Source organism: Sceloporus undulatus, chromosome 3 (assembly GCF_019175285.1).
Source record: "Sceloporus undulatus isolate JIND9_A2432 ecotype Alabama chromosome 3, SceUnd_v1.1, whole genome shotgun sequence".
In the NCBI taxonomy this organism is placed as follows: domain Eukaryota; kingdom Metazoa; phylum Chordata; class Lepidosauria; order Squamata; family Phrynosomatidae; genus Sceloporus; species Sceloporus undulatus.
Genome location: NC_056524.1, coordinates 106,343,661 through 106,361,095, shown reverse-complemented (window position 1 = coordinate 106,361,095; position 17,435 = coordinate 106,343,661). Strand labels below are relative to the sequence as shown.

The 17,435-nt window shown below is 38.8% G+C and overlaps 1 protein-coding gene across 1 annotated transcript in view; it reads right to left on the bottom strand.

Moving 5' to 3' along the window:
• RASA3 (RAS p21 protein activator 3) overlaps window positions 1-17,435 on the bottom strand; it is a 157,731-nt gene that overhangs the window by 81,690 nt on the left and 58,606 nt on the right. The window contains exon 3 of the mRNA XM_042459711.1: window positions 4,677-4,780. Coding sequence (XP_042315645.1) covers window positions 4,677-4,780 — 104 coding nt within the window. The remainder of the gene's footprint in view (window positions 1-4,676; window positions 4,781-17,435) is intronic.

Below are 17,435 nucleotides of genomic sequence, written 5' to 3'. Positions count from 1 at the left end.
CATTCTAGTTGCTTGCCAATTTATGGCAATCTCATGGATTTCATAGGGTTTTCTTAGACAAGGAATACTCAGAGGTGGTTTTGCCAGTTCCTTCCTCTGAAATATAGGCTAGAGCACCTGGTTTGTGCTTTCCTATCCAAATACTAACCAGAGCTGATCCTTTTTAGTTTCAAAGATCAGAAAGGATTTGGTGCCTTTAGGTATCTGGACCCCCCACTACGATTGCTGGTATATTTTCAACTACAGTGGACACTTGGCATCCACTAGGATTTGTTTCCCCTGCGAAACAGATCCCCTATGGATACAAAGGGCTGACTGTAATGTGCAGAATAACATATCAAAATGTTTTGGGAATTGTGAATACCAGATGAAAACTGTGCAAAATCCCAACCTCTGTATTGTTCTCATAGACTGGATATCCCAACTGTAGGGATGCCCGTTTTTAGCTGATAATGAAGAATATTCATTTGTTTCCATTACTAAGTGCCTGGAAATGAATAATAGGTGTCTAGGACCACTACCACAATACAGTTCCAATGTCTCTTCAAACTTCAGCGGCCTCACAAGACGAGAGAATAACTGCATTTTAAAATTTCAGCACTGTCAAGACATGACATGATTTCTTCAAAACTGAATAACTTCCTTACTAAAGATCATAGAATCATAGAGTTGGAATAGACCACAAGGGTCATCCAGTCCAACCCTCTGCCATGTAGGATTATGTAGGAATAATATTCATAGCACTCCCACCAGATGTGCATCCAGCCTCTCTTTTAAAACCTCCAAGAAACGAGACTCCCCCTCTGTTGAACAGCTCTTACTGTCAGGAATTTTTTCCTAATGTTGAAGTGGAATCTCTTTTCCTGTAATTTGCTTCCCTTGCTCTGTGTCCTAGTCTCTGGAGCAGCAGAAAACAAGCTTGCTCCCTCCTCAATATGACATCCTTTCAAATATTTAAACAGGGCTATCATATCACTTCTTAAACTTCTCTTCTCCAGGGTAAGCATACCCAGCTCCCAAAGTCTCTCCTCTAGAGCATGGTTTCTAGATATTTCACCATTTTGGTCACCCTCCTCTGGACATGCTCCAGCTTGTCCACATTGTTCTTGAACTGTGATGCCCAGAATTGGACACAGTATTCCAGGTAATGCCTAACCAAAGCAGAACAGAGTGATACTATTACTTTCCTTGACATAGACACTATACTTCTACTAATGCAGCCTAGAATCACATTGTCTTTTTTAGCTGTCACATCACATGCTTGAAGTGTAGTGCCTTACATTTCTCCCTTCTGAAATTTATTTTGTTAGTTTTGGTTCAGCTTTCTAATCTATTACGGTCAGGATACATGACATATGCACATTTGCTGCACTATAAGTTCATTAGCTGGAAAGAGCCATCATTGTGCAAAAATTATGAAAGTATACTGATACGACCCAACACTATAAATAGGTATTATGATTCCTTTTAGGTCTGTTGCTCTACCAGTACCAAAGAGAGTGGGATGCTATGAAATGCTATCTTTTTACAAATGTTTTTTGCCTTTTCAATTTGTCATTGATGTTAAGCTATTTTGAACACATTATCAAGTTTGTTTTGGAAATGTTTGGTTTGGAGTTGCTCATAAAACAGGACAAACCACAAGTAAACAGGGTCATAAGTAAGAGAAATCAGAGAGGAAACAGGCAACATTGTGACATCCTAATGTTTATTTATTTATTTAGAGCAATTCTACTCTGCTCTTCAGTTGCAAAGGCTCTCAGAGTGGCTTACAGATTGCAATTTTTTGTTACAGGATTTTTGTTGCTAATGTTACAGTATTATAAATTCTATAGTTCTCAAAATACATTTTAATGTGTTGATCTCCTAATACAAAGCTTCCTTAAACTGAGAGGGCAAGTTTATTTTTATCAAAAAGAAAGAAAGAAAGCCACTGAAAAATGTTGCAAACACATGCTATAGCCATTGAAATAAGACTGCCATGTAACTCATTAAAATATGAAGTCAAGGCCCATCGGTGATCTTTTAACTATAATAAATAACAAGTAAACAATTATTATAGATGTAGAAAGCCGGAATTCCAAATTAAATTATCCTGTATGGCAATATTATTTCCAACTGATAACACATGTTTACCAAATATTTTGAAAGCTGTCTTCTCTGTACACATACACAAGCTCACCACCATTTGATTTGTTCTTTCCCTTTAGACTATAACTTCTAGAACAGCAGATAAAATACTTTAGTATTAAAAGGCCATCTAAGATGAAAAGTCCCTTAATTTACCAGGGGACCCCTTTGTAATCTCCAGCAGGGGGGCCCGGTGTCATCTTTTCTTGGTACATTAGGTTTTCCTTCTCCCGTAAGACCAATATGTCACGGGGTCTGGGAAAGCAGTGAGAAGGCAAGCCAGTCACAGACAACAAGCTATGTTGGCAAAGGGAGTGCTCCACAAGCAATGTAGGGGCTTCACTCCAGTCTGGCACCAGATCATAAAAGACAACTCCCAGTATGCCAAACATCAGTCGGCATTACAGTGGCTTCCTACCCAGCCACCCTCACTTTAGATCTTTGGCTCATTATAGTTCCAAGGGGTGATGCTTATGTTTTGTGTTACACACATTTTTTTATACACAGATTCAAGCACCCATGGTTTGAAAATGTTCAAAAAAGTGTAAATTTCAAATATCAAACCTTGATTTTCCACTTTTTATAAGGGACACCATTTTGCTATGTCATTATATTTAATGGGACTTGAGCATCCACGGATTTTGTTATCCACGGGGGAATCTTGGAACCAAACTCCAGCGTATAACAAGGGTCCACTGTATAGTTGAAATGAAAAAAGCTAGCATGATCAGGAATTGACTTTTTTGTGGAGAGGCTGCGAGTTTCACTATCATTTGGTACTGGAAACAAATTTTAAACTCAGGCGGGATACAGACTGCCCCTTTGTGCCATGTGTTGGGGCCAGGGCAGCCACAGAGGCAGCCCAAAGGCCCCAATACAGCGCTTTTCAGGACCAGGGAGAAGCGGCAAAATGATGCTTCTCCCTGGTTCCGAAAAGGGGTGTCCTTGGGGCTTCATGCCCCAGGACACCCCGGGGAGCCACTGCCAGGAGAGAAAGGGGCCGCTTGGCCCCTTTCCCCCGGCTTCGTTCCTGCAGCCGTTTGGTGGCTGCAGGAATGAGGCGCTCCTCAAAAAGGAGGTCCGTTTTGGAGCTCCTTGCAGTGTCACTGTTAGGCCACCACAAGCGGCCTGACACAGCATGAAGATATCACACCCATGCTGTGCCATTTGGATGGCGCGCGGCTGTGACGTCATAATGGTGGTGCCCATCTGTACAGGGCACCGCCGTTTTGACGTATGGAATACGTACTAGGGTTGCAGGGCGTCTTTAAGCGACGCCCCGAGGCAACCCTAGCACGTATTCCTTACGTACAAAAAGGCCCATCTGTACTGGGCCACAGAATCTTTTCATTTCTTAGTATATATCTGTGTACCAGGCCTCAACTGGTAGATCTACAGGTTCTAGTAAAACAAATCATACAAGTCTATCCACAACTTCATTGGTTGCAAAAACACATGCTGTTCCATCCACCAATAGGCATTCTCTTTTCCTAAGTGCTAAAAAAATTACATATACCTAACCTTTCCAACAGTGCAGTCCTATGCACATTTACTCTTAAGACCCATTCAGACCCTTGGGGCTCACCTCTGCTTGTAAAAACATTTATAATAGCAACTGGTTTCTTACAAATCCTGTAAGATAATGTAGCCATTTCCTCACTTTATTGATGGATAAGTGAAGCATTTGAATTTACTAATGTTAACCCACTACACCCATGCCCAAATTTTGAATCAAAGAACTTTATCCTTAAGTCCATCATATTATGCTTGCTCATAAAAAATTTTTTTGGATAAATGTCTTTCTACATCTTTCACCCTGTTCCAGTGTCTTGATATCCTCATTTCCTTTTTGTTTTCCTCTTCCAATAATGTCACAGTACTTGCTTTTCCCACTCCCACTCCCTTCCCCTGCCATGTCATAGTGTATACACTCATCATCTAAAGACTGGAAAATTGCCAAGACAGAATGCTCATAAAAAACAATCCAAACTTTGTATTGCTTCACTTGAGACAAAAAGCCAAAGATTGTTGAGTGTTGTTTATTGTTTCTTTATGCTGCAAAAAGAGTCAAGCACTCCAACCACCAATTTAAAAAGTTTTAAGTGTATGAAAGTAAGAGTTTGAAATAGTAAACCAACCTTTCTGCAATTAACACAGTTAACTAATCTCTTTATCCTTCTTAACATATAAAGTGATGCAGTTCATACCATGTGCAGGTAAATGATTTTATTTAAAATGATGTTTGTTTTTTAAAAGGCCTCTTTCATATCATACTGAAATTATAAAACCTTATTCAAACCTGATATTGAAGGTTAATTTTCCTCTGCATCAATTTAAATAAAATTCAACATAATTTTCTTTAAACTAGAAAATACTACCTTAAAAATCAACCATAAGGAACATGGTTGAAATACCCATTGTTTTGTTGAGAGAAATTATTTCCTAGAGATATAAAGTGCTGTCTGTAACAGGTATCAAAATGTACAGAGCAATAGAAGAAAATATCGGAACTAAATTTAAAACTGAATTAGCATAAAAACACATACCAATGATTGAATCCCTGCGGAAAACATCTCTATCGAAAATATAAAATGCCAGATGACGAAAACTCCGTGGAATTTCACAGTAAAAGTCTTCTCCATAAAAGGGGCTGTGTGAAACAAAAAGGAAGCACTTTAGTATAATGGTTAGAAAATGGAAATAATCAACTCCTATCTAGCCCACTTAAAGTTTTTATCTAGCAACTGCAAATGCTTCTCCTATATTTCCATACTTGCCTTGCTCATCTCACTTGCTGCCCTACAAATTGCCACCGTTTGAACATACCTTTCACCCAGATCATCTATATGTAAAAGAGACGGGATCTTTTAAGTCACCTTTCATAGGGTGGGTCTTCGGTCACCAAAATACTCTGTCCTGCCTCAGGAATATTTTTTACCTGATCTCTTTTCCTGTGGGTTTTCAGCTCTTGCTGTGATTGACAGGTGTCTTCCTTCCCACACAGTCCCCATTTAGCACCCAACACTGTTGGTAAGATCAGAATGAGGTGCTCAGCCACGCTATCTGATGCTGAGCATCTTGTCATGACCTCAGAGCAACTTGAGTCTACAACGGCGGCACCAGATGCCTTGGAGGGACTGCAAGTGCAAAGGCAGCCACTGCCATTGCCGCAAAAAAAGCTGACAACCTGTAGCAAAAGATGACTTATTTAAGTGTGGGTCAAGAGGAGGCGCCCTGAATTGTAAGCAGGCATTGTTAGGATTTGGCCCTGCATCATGTAAACAGGACAAAGGGAGCCCAAGGTTGGGGAAAATTTGGGGTAGATCACTCATTTAGACAAGTTTAAAGTTAGTTCTAAGAGAATGAGCTTGGAATGGCCTCTCTAAAACAGAAGTCAGAAGTATGTATTCTTTGCACTACTTCAAATGCGTTAAAAGCAGATGTACTGAAAAGTAAGTAATACTATCCCCTGTTGTTGTTAATTGCCATCAAATTGACTTTGATTTATGGTGACCCTGTGAATGACAGACCGCTCTGCTAAGGTCTTGCAAACTCAGTTGTTGTTGTCGTTATCTGCCACCAAGTCAGGTTTCATTTATGGTGACAATATGAATGAGAGACCTCCATTAATCCCACTTACTTCCAGGCTTTCTCAGCTCTTGCAAATTCAGGGTCAGGGCTTCCTTGATTAAATCAATTCACTTGTAATGTGATCTTCTTCTTTTCTGACTATCTTCCATCTTACCAAGCATTATTATTTTTTTCTAATGAGTCAGGTCCTATCATACACTCATAATTAAAATATTAGTACTAATATTAAATCTTTTATTCTATGAACAAAATTAAAGAAATATTCAGAACAAAACTTAAGCAATTTGGCAATTTTGATATTTCAGGTCATTCAAGACTTAATAATTTCTACATAGCAAAACAGATTTGACAATGATACTGGATACAGATGAGAGGCAGAACACAATAAATTATATTCAGAAGCTTATTATTCTACTAATGCAGGGAGAGAGAAGACTATTAATCCCTGGCAGAAGATAATCAGTTTCCTTCACTATCCACATTGACAGTGACAGCTGCAGCAAGCATTCAAATGTTTCCATACTTGCACACTCTTTATTTTAAAAAAAACCCTCCTTATTTATTAAATTAAAACAGTACTACTCCTTCATCCCTGGTGCTCAGCACAATTATACAAATCACTGAAAATCTACTGCTCAATAAATTATTAATGAAATAAATTACTAATTAGTGGACCACAAGAACAAATGTGCTTCTGGAAAAACCAAAGGAAGTATCAACATACTTTTATTGTGTTTAATGCATCCATTTGGCATTCAGTTAATTTCTCACATAGTGTTAGAATGAGGTTCTGAGGTTACCAGAATGAAAGTTAGGACATACAGTATGTTAAGGACACAATTTTAGATTCTGGACTGATATACCTCTATTTCTATTTATTTACTTAATTAATACATTGTTCCTTACCAAATGGTTTCAAAGCAACTTTTAGAGACCAAAGCAGTTTTATAGAGTTAAAAATGTGATGCAATGTGATATTTCCACTGTCAGCTGAGAAATTAAAAAAAACAAAAACAAAGCTGGTACATGTGTTTAATGAAACATTGACTTGACCATTCAGGAGAGAAATGGAAAGGTTGGAGGAGAAAGAAAAGCTGGCAGATCTGTGCTACCCAAAGCAAAGCCACTTTGAAAGCATTGGGCAGCATGCGCAGAATCCGTATAATTTTGGATGTATTAGTAACATGGCTCCCCTATGTGTAGCTGGACATTACTAGAAATTTCTGTGAGACAGTAATTTTGCTGGGTTTATTTCAAACCTGTCTTTCTTAGCTAGAAATTTTTTAAAAAGCATTTTTAGTGTGAATGAAAACCTAAAACTTGAATTAGTTTGGCCCCTCAAGTGAATTCAGACATTTGGGGGAAAGGATAAAAACAAGCAAGACTCTAAGGAAAAAGATGTGCACTAGAGTTGATAGTATTTAAGTCTTGCTTTGCTAGTGGTTCCTGAAACAGTACATAATGAAACCATGAGTTCACTCCCAAGGAGTCTAAGGGCAGAGAACCCATTCTATAAACTTTATGGGGTGGGGCAAACATTCGAAGCATCTCTTGGCAGCTTCTGCTTAGAAGGAGGAAAAATAAAGATAGCAGAAGCATGTAGCCAAATGAAATACTGGCAAATTCTTCAGTATTTCTTTTGGCTAGAAAGAAAGAAAGAAAGAAATTCTGTTGGCAAGCGGACTCATTTGTGCACCTTTCTCCCTGAAAAAAGCACTGCTTGAACTTTCAAACTGCCAAAAGATTATTACTTAAGTCTAGCAGAATAGACCTGCATTACTATTTTTGCTATACTCCAAGCATGAAAGACAATGTAGCTTTTAAAGGTCAGAACACAATGCTGTAGATATAGAAATGAAACCACTAAAATTGTATCTCTGGGAGTTTAAAGGAACAACTAGACAAGGCCTTTTTGTTGTTGTTAATTGCCTTCAAGTTGGCTTCAATCTATGATGACCCTCTCTATGAGACACCTCCAAGTCACCATATCATCAACTACGCTGCTCAGCTCCTGTAGATTCATAGCCATAGCTTCTCCGATTGAGTCCATCCATCTGGAATGTGATCTTCCTCTTTTTCTATTGCCCTCCACTTTACCAATCACTATACTCTTTTCTAGTTAGTCCTTTCTTCTCATGATATGGCCAAAATACAATAACTTCAGTTTAGTCATCTTTGCTTCCAGGTAAAATTTGGGCCTGATCCGCTGTAGGACCCATCCACCCGTCTTTTTAGCAGTCCATAGTATTCTAAGATCTCTTCTCCAGCACCACATCTCAAATGAGTTGATTTTTCCCCTATCAGCTTTCTTCTTCATATTACTTATAAGACATTACCATCTCCACGTGGGTTGTATGGAGTGATAGCTTTCCTTAATAGAAAATGCTTCTGCATGTTGAAGCACCCAGTTTTTGCAGGTTTCTTTTCTAGCCAAATGATTTCTAAATTATGAATTTTAATGTCTGTATTCGTTTTAAATACGTTTTGGTTTTATATATTTATGTAACTAGTGTTAAATGTCTAATTTGTTGTTGTTCCTCACCTCAATCCATAGGATGAGGGTGAGTAAGAATTGTAGTTTTTGTTCTTGTTGTTACTGCAGCTATCTATGCCATATCTGATTTTATTTTGCAGGGTATCCCAATTTTTAGAAGTTGTGTGTGGAGAGGAGGACATTAAAGCTTGGGGGGGGGGGAATGGGTGTTACAACTTTTGTATGGTAAAAGTTACCTCTGTATATACACCCAAACAGACTTATACACACACATGTAAAAGCTAAAGAGTTTAGAAATCACAAAGTTAAAGGTAAGGTAAAGGTTTCCCCTTGACATGAATGTTTAGTCATAACCAACTGTAGGGGGCAGTGCTCATTTCCGTTACTAAGCCGAAGAACCAGCTTTGTCCAAAGACTACTTCATGGTCATGTGGTAGCATGACTGCATGAAATGTTGTTACTTCCCCACCAAAGTAGTACCTATTTATCTACTTATATTTACATGCTTTCAAACTGCTAGGTTGGCAGAAGCTGGGACTAGTGATGGGAACTCATCCCATCATGCAGCACTTGGGCCTTGAACTGCCAACCTTCCGATCTTCCAATCATCAAAATTGGTGTCTTAATCACTAAGCCCCATTTAATCACAATGTTAGTTCCCTCAAAATTATATACAACTTTAAAAAACACAACTGCATTAAGAAAAGAGCATATCATCTTTTAAACATTCACCAGATAGTGGAATAAAACATTTAGGATCTGTCAAACCCCAGCCTATATGAAATGGCAATATGAGATGGCATTAATTTTGAGGAAATCTCATTGACTGATGTGATGCTACAGAAAGCCCCCACAATTCTAACTCTTTTGGTAGTGGGACATGTAACAGGATTATTGAAGAATATTGTAAATTAAGGAAAGGTTTATATGGAAAGCATAATGGCCTAGGCATTATAGCTACCCATTACAGAATCACAGAGTTGGATGAGACTCTAAGGGCTATCCAATCCAACCTCCTGTCATGCAGGAAGACACAATCAGAGCACTCTCAACAGATGACTATCCAGCCTCTGTTTAAAAATCTCCAAAGAAGGAGACTCCAACACTCTCTGAGGTAGAATTATTATAAGCAAGCCCCATTAGCATCCTGCAATTCTATGTATGGGACTGAAACCTACATTTTGAAAATAAAATGATTTACTTAAAATTTACACTAGGAGAAGTGATGATCCCAATTTCCATAACAGTTTCAAGCTATTAAGCTGCAAAAGATACGGAAGTCTATCCTGATGTCAGTTTTTATTCCACTGGCAGATCATGTATATTTTTTTTAAAATATTGCAATATTATTAAGCAGCCAGAGATCTAACTAAAACCCTGTAAAGACCAGCACTTTGGGCTGGCTGGGAGCAGAGTCGGGGTGTAGTGTCTCCACAACACATACCCCAGCTCTGCCCCCAGGGTTCCATGACACTGTGCACCACTCCAAATGGTGCATGGCATCATGGCACTCCTCCAGCACTGCCTCCAGATGATGTAGTGCTGAAGGAGTGCCATATACCCATGCCACCACTCCTTTTCATGCCCTGGAAAGGCCAGATCGGGGCCATGGTGTGCCGTTGCCGCAGCCCTGATCTGGCTGAAAAGGGGGCAGCCTGCATGGTCCCTATGTTGCTTTTTAAAATGTTTGAGTAGTGCTCTGTTCTCTGACTGAACCGTCAGCTATTCATATCCAGGCTGAGGCTTCTCTCAACTTGGTGGTCACATTAGAGTAGACCCAATCAATTAACTGTTAAATGGTGAATAAACGTATCCTATTGGTTCAGTGGACCTACTTTAGTCAAGACTAAGACAATTTAGGCCATAATATGCTATTCTTGTAACAGCTACTGCTATCATTTTTCACAAAAACTAAAGGAAATGTGGATGAGACAGTGATACATACAGAGCTTTAGAATGATCCCACAGCAGAGAATGTGGATTCAGTTCTCTAAGAGCCTTATGGCATGACAAAAGAATGCTGAGGGACAATGAGAGAGAAGTGGCTTTTCTCTTGCCTCTCCATATGCTGATGTAACACTTGCATCCTCCTTCCAGAGGGAGATTGTCATAAAACCATGCCTTTTGCCAAACTGATATTTCCAGCGTAACAGAAGATATGCTTTTATCTTCTTCAGGAAGAGAACAGAAGTGCTTCAATGGCATGCGGAGAGGAAGGAAAAAGCTGCTTCTCTCTCGCTCTCTTGGCTTTTTTGTTATGTGATAAGGCTCTAAGATTCAGCTCTCTAGTCAGTGAAACACACTTGTTCTTTGTGCCCACACTACTAGAAACTTCTGTTCATAGTCATACTCTTAACCAGTTTCACAGGTGTATTCTGTATCCAAGGTAGTTCATTTTGACTACAAGTTCTTTTTTCTCATGGGCTTTTATGCATATGTGATGGCAAAAATGATGATCAAGCTTATTAATGACTATCAAGATTACAAATGCAATTATTATTCAGATATGGTGATAGAAAATTATTAAATGCATGAGTGTTAAAGTCTGCATTCCTTAACTGAAAATTTCTCACTTTAAATTTCTACCTCTGAAACATAATGAATTTTAGCGATTAAGGGTAAGCCCTTAAGCAATTAACTTCTTGCCAAAATCTATGGAATTATTTTGATTGAAGTGGCTTCTTCTGCTTTGGGATGTATTTATCCGAAACAGTTTTAAAATGTAAAGATTTAATAACACCAAAAATGTTATTGCAAAAGAAATCATCTCATATCATTCAGTCCCTAAGACTCAGCCATTTGCTCAATTTAGGATTTATAAAACAGTGTATATAATTTTCAGCACTGAGAAATTGCAATTGCAACTTTCATTTTTATTATGCAGCACTACTCCCCTTTGGGATGAAATGAGGACAAAAAATACAGTGATTAGTAATGGAATATCCTGAACCAAATCTCTTACATACGGATTTTAAATATGTTTAAAAACAAAGTAATTAAAAATGCCACAGAGAATTTTATATCCTCTGGCTGATCCACAATGTTTAGAAATGCTTGATTATCTTTCTGGATGACTCGGAAAAGGAGTTTACTTCATGAACTAGATGCAAATATAAAGGAACCAGCTTATCTATGGAAAAGCTACTTGTACAACTCAAGTATATGTGAGAATGGCACAGAGAATGGCAACCTGTGGAAATAATGCCATTTGACACCACCTTAAGTGTTATAGCTCCATGGTATAGAATCCTGGGATTTTTAGTTTTACAAGGTCTTTAACCTGCTCTGCCAAAGAATGCTGGTGCCTCACAAAACAACAAGTGTCCTCAGGAGAAGGTCTCTGGTGCTGTGGCAAAATTGGGAGAGGAATACTCGTCCCTCTCCTTCGCCGCAGCAGTGGAAATCTCCTTGCGAGGAGTTCTCCCCTGCTGCAGAGAAGCAGAAGGAGGGTCCAACCGGGTGTCACCCCTCTTCTGGGATGTCACCCAGTGTAGTCCGCATCGTGACACCCACTAGTGACTCCATTGCAGCCCAACTCTTTCATAACTATGCCACATTTTAAGATGTTTTATAGTATCCAGTTTTGTTTTAGATGCTTCACAGTGTTACAGACGTAACGATAATAATGATGATACTGCATGAGAAACTTTTTAAAACAAGATATTAAATGGAATTATGTACGCGCTTTATTGCAAATAAAACGTATTTATAATCTCGGAAGTTCGACAAATTTTGAGATCTTAAACCCATATGCAGAAAGGAAAAACATAAAATGTATTAGTTGCAAATGAATCCTATCCAGCATCAGTGAGCATGTGTGAGTTGAGGCTAGTAAAGCTTTGACTCACCATTATATGTTTCTAAGGAGAAAGAAATGAGAGACAGAGTTCACATACAAATTTCCATGCTGGACAAGATCTTTGCTGTTGCATGTTGGCTTTCATACAGCATTGAAGAACACACTGCTTCTTTAAACAATAATCTCTTCCAACTCTAGACAAGCGTGAGAACACAAGAACAGAGGGAACAGAGCCTGACTTTCAAATCATTTTCTTTTAGAACTGCAGATCTACTGTCATCCCCACACTGGGCACAAATATGTCCATGATTTTGTGAACTTTTTTCCCCTGAGCACTCTCAACACTCTTAAAGCTGAAGATCCTTGGGACAAGAGCTACTCTCTTTTACTCCCAACCAGCCCATAGTGCAACCAAAACTAATTTATTTCCAAATGACACTTTCAAATCTCTGGGAATGAAGCTCTTTGAAAAAACAACAACCTTCAAATGCTACAATTTTTAAAATGTGTATTTTAATGTGAGCACTGTTATAACTATCCTCAATTATTTTAGCTTTGAATCCATTGCACACCACTCTCACCTACTAGAAGCTGTACAGAAAAGACTGTTTTAAAATCAAGACTTTCAGATGCTGAGTTGTAAAAATGTCATCCATGATGTTTCCTAACATTTTCTTAATTGGGAATAGAACTTGCTCCTAAATATGTCTACTAGCTCCATGAATGGGCAACTTGTAGTCTTCCAGACTATAATTCACAGCAGCCCTAAGAAGCACAGCCAATAGTGAGGAATTATGGGAGTTGCTGTGGAACAACATCTGGGGAGCCATGAATTGCAAATACCCTGCTTCATCTGAAATATTTTCATCTGTGTTGTGACACACTTTCATTCTTTCTGGCATGATGTTCTGGCCCAGAGTCAGGAAGGACAACTTAGGGGCTGTACAGAGAGCCCCAAAGGGGTGGCATGCAGCTGCCCCTATTTCAGCCAGATTGGGGCCGTGGCAATGCCACAGCCCCAATCTCACCTTTGCAGGGCACAACAGTCTTGTTGCCGTGGCTTGGTGGCGCTCCTTTGGCACTGCGTCATCTTCTAGAGGCGGAGCCGGTGCATGCATCATGGAGATGCTATGCCCCGACTCTGCCCAAAAGGCTGGTCTGAACAGCCCCTTAGTGAAACTTAGTGACAATTAATGCTATTGCTTGTGCCACAACACTTTCCAGCATGCTTTTTTGTCCTTTTTTCATGGTAGAGACCTGGCCAGTTACAGAATTAAATTCTACAGAAAAAAATCCTCTCCTTTCACAGTACCATCAGCCTTATCAAATACCAGTGGCCTTAAACGCAAAAGCAAAATCACAGTCTAAGGGGACTGTCATGGCTCCATCCTATGGAATCCTAGGATTTGTTGTTTGTTGTGGCACTAGAGCCCTACAAATCCCAGAATTCATTAGCATTGAGCTGTGGCAGTTAAAGTGGTGTCAAATGCCATTAATTCTGAAGCCTTTTATTCCCCAACAACTCTGTCTTTGTCATTCTCCCTTTCTGTTCAGTTCCTACTCACCAATCATCCCACAGATTTTTCTCCCTCATCCCCAATCTGTCCTCCTGTTAGCCAGGCTGTGTAGCACTAGCACACATGGCTCTCTCAAATGCAGCTAGACCCTGTATCTCGGCAGTCTGTTTCATGGCAACAGACTGATTGGATCAACCTAATATCAAATTCCCAGAACCCAGAAAGGACCAATATGCATCCAATGGTATAAGCACTTTCTTGTTTTTACTTTGAAGATATTGGGATAGGATCTAGAAGTTGCTTCAAAAAAAGAGTGGGAAGGGCTTAAAAACCAGTACCACAGGTCATTCTGAAATAGCAAGGAGAGATTCACAATTGTTCCAATGATCTTATATTATGTACTATACGACTGTTAACCCTCATTTCTGTACTATAACCTCTATATCTATCTATCTATCCATCTATCTATCTATCTATCTATCTATCTGTGGAATTTACGTATGCCCCTTGACCTAATAATAATAATAATAATGATAATAATAATTTGTATTCCCCTTTTCTCAAAGGAATCAAAGTGGATTCCAACAGTATGCATAAATAAAACATCAAACAATTAAAAATTACAATTTAAATACCCCAAATTTATAGACCTACAATTTATAACCCCACGGAGCAGGAGGACATAAATATGGGCAATAAAAGAGGTGATCAAATGCTATTGTACAGGCTAATTTTCTGATGTGGAATTATAAACAAAGCATGTCTGGGAATGGATGGATTTTTTTTAACAGATTCATACGGCTTTCTGTTCTTTATTTTTATTATATATTATCAGTGATGTAGACTCAGTCAATTGTCTTGGATTCAAGTCAGTTCGATGACTCGACTTGAATTCGACTTGGCAATAAAGGACACACTAACTTAATCCAATTTACAACTTGCGTATTTTTAGCAACCAACATGCTGGCATTATTCCCTCTCAGCAAAAGGCAAGACCTAGAATATGGGCCATGTTTCTCGGATGAAACAGCAAATATGTTAGGCAACAGGATTGAAGTAAATGGACCTTTCTAAAGCTTTTGAAGCAAACCTCAAACCCCATCTCAGGCACATTGCCTATTGTGTTTGCTGTTCCCCTCCAAGAAACACACCCCACCTTCTTCTTTTCTATTAAAGTTGGCTCCCTGATTTGAGACTCGATTTGCAAGTATCTTGTAAAGACTTTCAACTCAGCCTGAGAATTAAAGGTAGAGACTTGAGATTTGACTGAGATTTGGAGTAAAAGATTTGCTTACATCACTGTATATTATTGATCATGAGAAGCTGATGGCCAAAGGGATGAATAAGTCATTATTTTTTGGCTGCCCCTTCTTACATCATCTTTCAGGGATCTTTTACTGAACTGACTGAGGTTGTAATCCTGAGTACGATTTAAGTCCAGCAGAAATCAATCATGTATAACTATACTTAATTGTAACCAAAATCCATTTCAGCAGATTCTGCATGTAACTGCAATAATCCTTAAGCACTCTTTCCTTTTCAAGGCATGGGTGGGGCAAAGAAATCAAAATATTAATTCTTAAAATGTGTGTCAACCAAAGTATCGTCTTCTAGCTCTTCAATTGTCCACTGTTCAAATTTTGACTTTGGAGTCATGGGTGCACATTTTTAAAAAATTGAATTTGACCTGTGAAGTTCAAGGCACAGGCAACTAAAATTTAAGAACCTGTTTCCTCTGCCTGTGCTTCTCCCTCATTCCATTTAGTTTTTCTGCCTACTGTACTTCCTTTTATCAGCTCTAGGAAATTTATACAGACACAAAATGTAGCAGAGATGTAATATGGAGGGTGTAGTACCTACAGTGTGCCAGGAGAAGGTACATGGAAATTTTTGGTTGGGCGGGGGGGAGGCTGAGCTAAAAGGACAGCAGGTGAACCAGGCACAATGGTAGCTGAGGAGAGAAATCAGCAGCATGAATGCAGAATTTTTTGAGATATGACATTTAGAAGAAACTTGGAGGAAATCAAGAAACAAGGAGACTGGGTAGGTTGTTACAGGCAGAACAGATAATATGGTGAAAACTGCTATTAGTATGATCAAATGCACATGTACTAAAAAAAAATATGTCAGTTTATGTGATATGGCTGATGACCTGACAGGTATGCACAGTACTGCAGCCTTAGTTAGGTTTTGAAAATGTGGTTACTCCTGTCCTTACTAAGATGGTGAGGAGGGATATGTTGTGGAGAACGATGGGCAGATGGAAAAAGGGTAACGCTCCTTGGTAACAACTTGGAATCGATATTTTCTCCATGTAAACACAACAACAATTTGATTGCAGAAGAGCCTGGACACGCCACTTTCATTTTATAGGAATGTCTAAAAATAGCATTTTCCTTCCTCCCCCCACTGTCAAAGGACTTATTTTCTCAATAGGAAAGCGTTATTGGATTAGTCCAACCAAGTGACGTCAAATAGGACAATAAAGCCTCCTGTGAGCCATTTTAATGAAACGTTTAAATGCTCTCTGTGCAGCTTCATGTTCTGAGCAAAAGAGATGAATTCAAGTGACAGTTTTAAACACCACACACATACACATTTGCTTGCAAGTCTTATGAAAGCAACAGAAAATGTCCAAATGCACACAAAACTTTACAGACATATGAGACATCCTTATATAGAAGGAAGTGCCACATATTCCAGTGGGATTTGTTTTTATGTGTACATGTTTATAACTGCAGGTTAGTTTATGACTTGACAGGCATACTAGAAACCCTGATATAGAAATTTACAACAACAAAATAGCTGTCATTCATTAGCGAATAACCTAAGGGCACATTAAAATACAGCTTTTCCTCTTGAATGTTGTATGAATTTTGGGACTGGGTGGCACTGGACACTTGTATGAACAATGATCATGACACCAGGAGACCATGGTGGAATGCATAGCCTCCTAGATCAAGTCTCTACTTCCTATTCATTTTAAACAGGGCAGTGGTGGCAAAGGAAGTGTGCCAGCCTGAGCCTCATCTCTGACCGGACTGTGCACAGAACTGAGGGACTAGTGAAGAGAAGTGTCTTAGCAGACAGAATTAATTACATTAAATTAAGAGTCCTTTGGATAATAGGGAACACAGTACCTAGAGCCTATTCATATTTTCTGTGGCACAGGACAAACTTAGGAACTATTTTTTTAACCATGCCTCTTTAGCATATAAATTTAGCATATAAAATTTCCTCCCTCATTGCTGATGGGTAAGGAGGTTTAATCAAACCTTCTGAAGACTGACTTTCTGTTTGCAAACACATGTCAAAGAGTTAAGTCAGCAATATACCTCTGTAATTATTTAAATCTCTTGCTGCTGTTGCTGAATCCCATGTGAGAAATCACTCCCAGACATCGCTAGAGACTGAAAGTACCGTAGAAATTATTTAACAATAATAACCACAACAGCAATAACAAGAATAAATTAACTGCCATCTAAGTAATCATACTATAGAAAACTGACTTTTGACCTTTTATTGACAATTTTGCATCCAGAGGCATGAAAAGCTAAATTTGGGGGGAAATTTTTTTAACTACACAGAGAGAATTTTGGGAGTTGTAAAAAAAACGGGGAGGAGATCTTCAAGCTTTGTTCCCACCCTACCCAATCCCACCACATTAAGAGTGGTGATGACTTCTGCAGTTTGCCTTTCATTTTAAAATTAATATCAAAAATGGAAGATATCAAAGAAGTCTGACTTAATTTTATTAGAATCTGAGAATCGGAGAACAGCAAAACTATACAAATTTTTGAGAAAACTAGAACATGAGAGTAATATGATAACAGACACTATGATTAAATGGGCATCAGACTTCGGACATACCATCGATATTGATAGTTGGAAGTCAGCTAGCGAA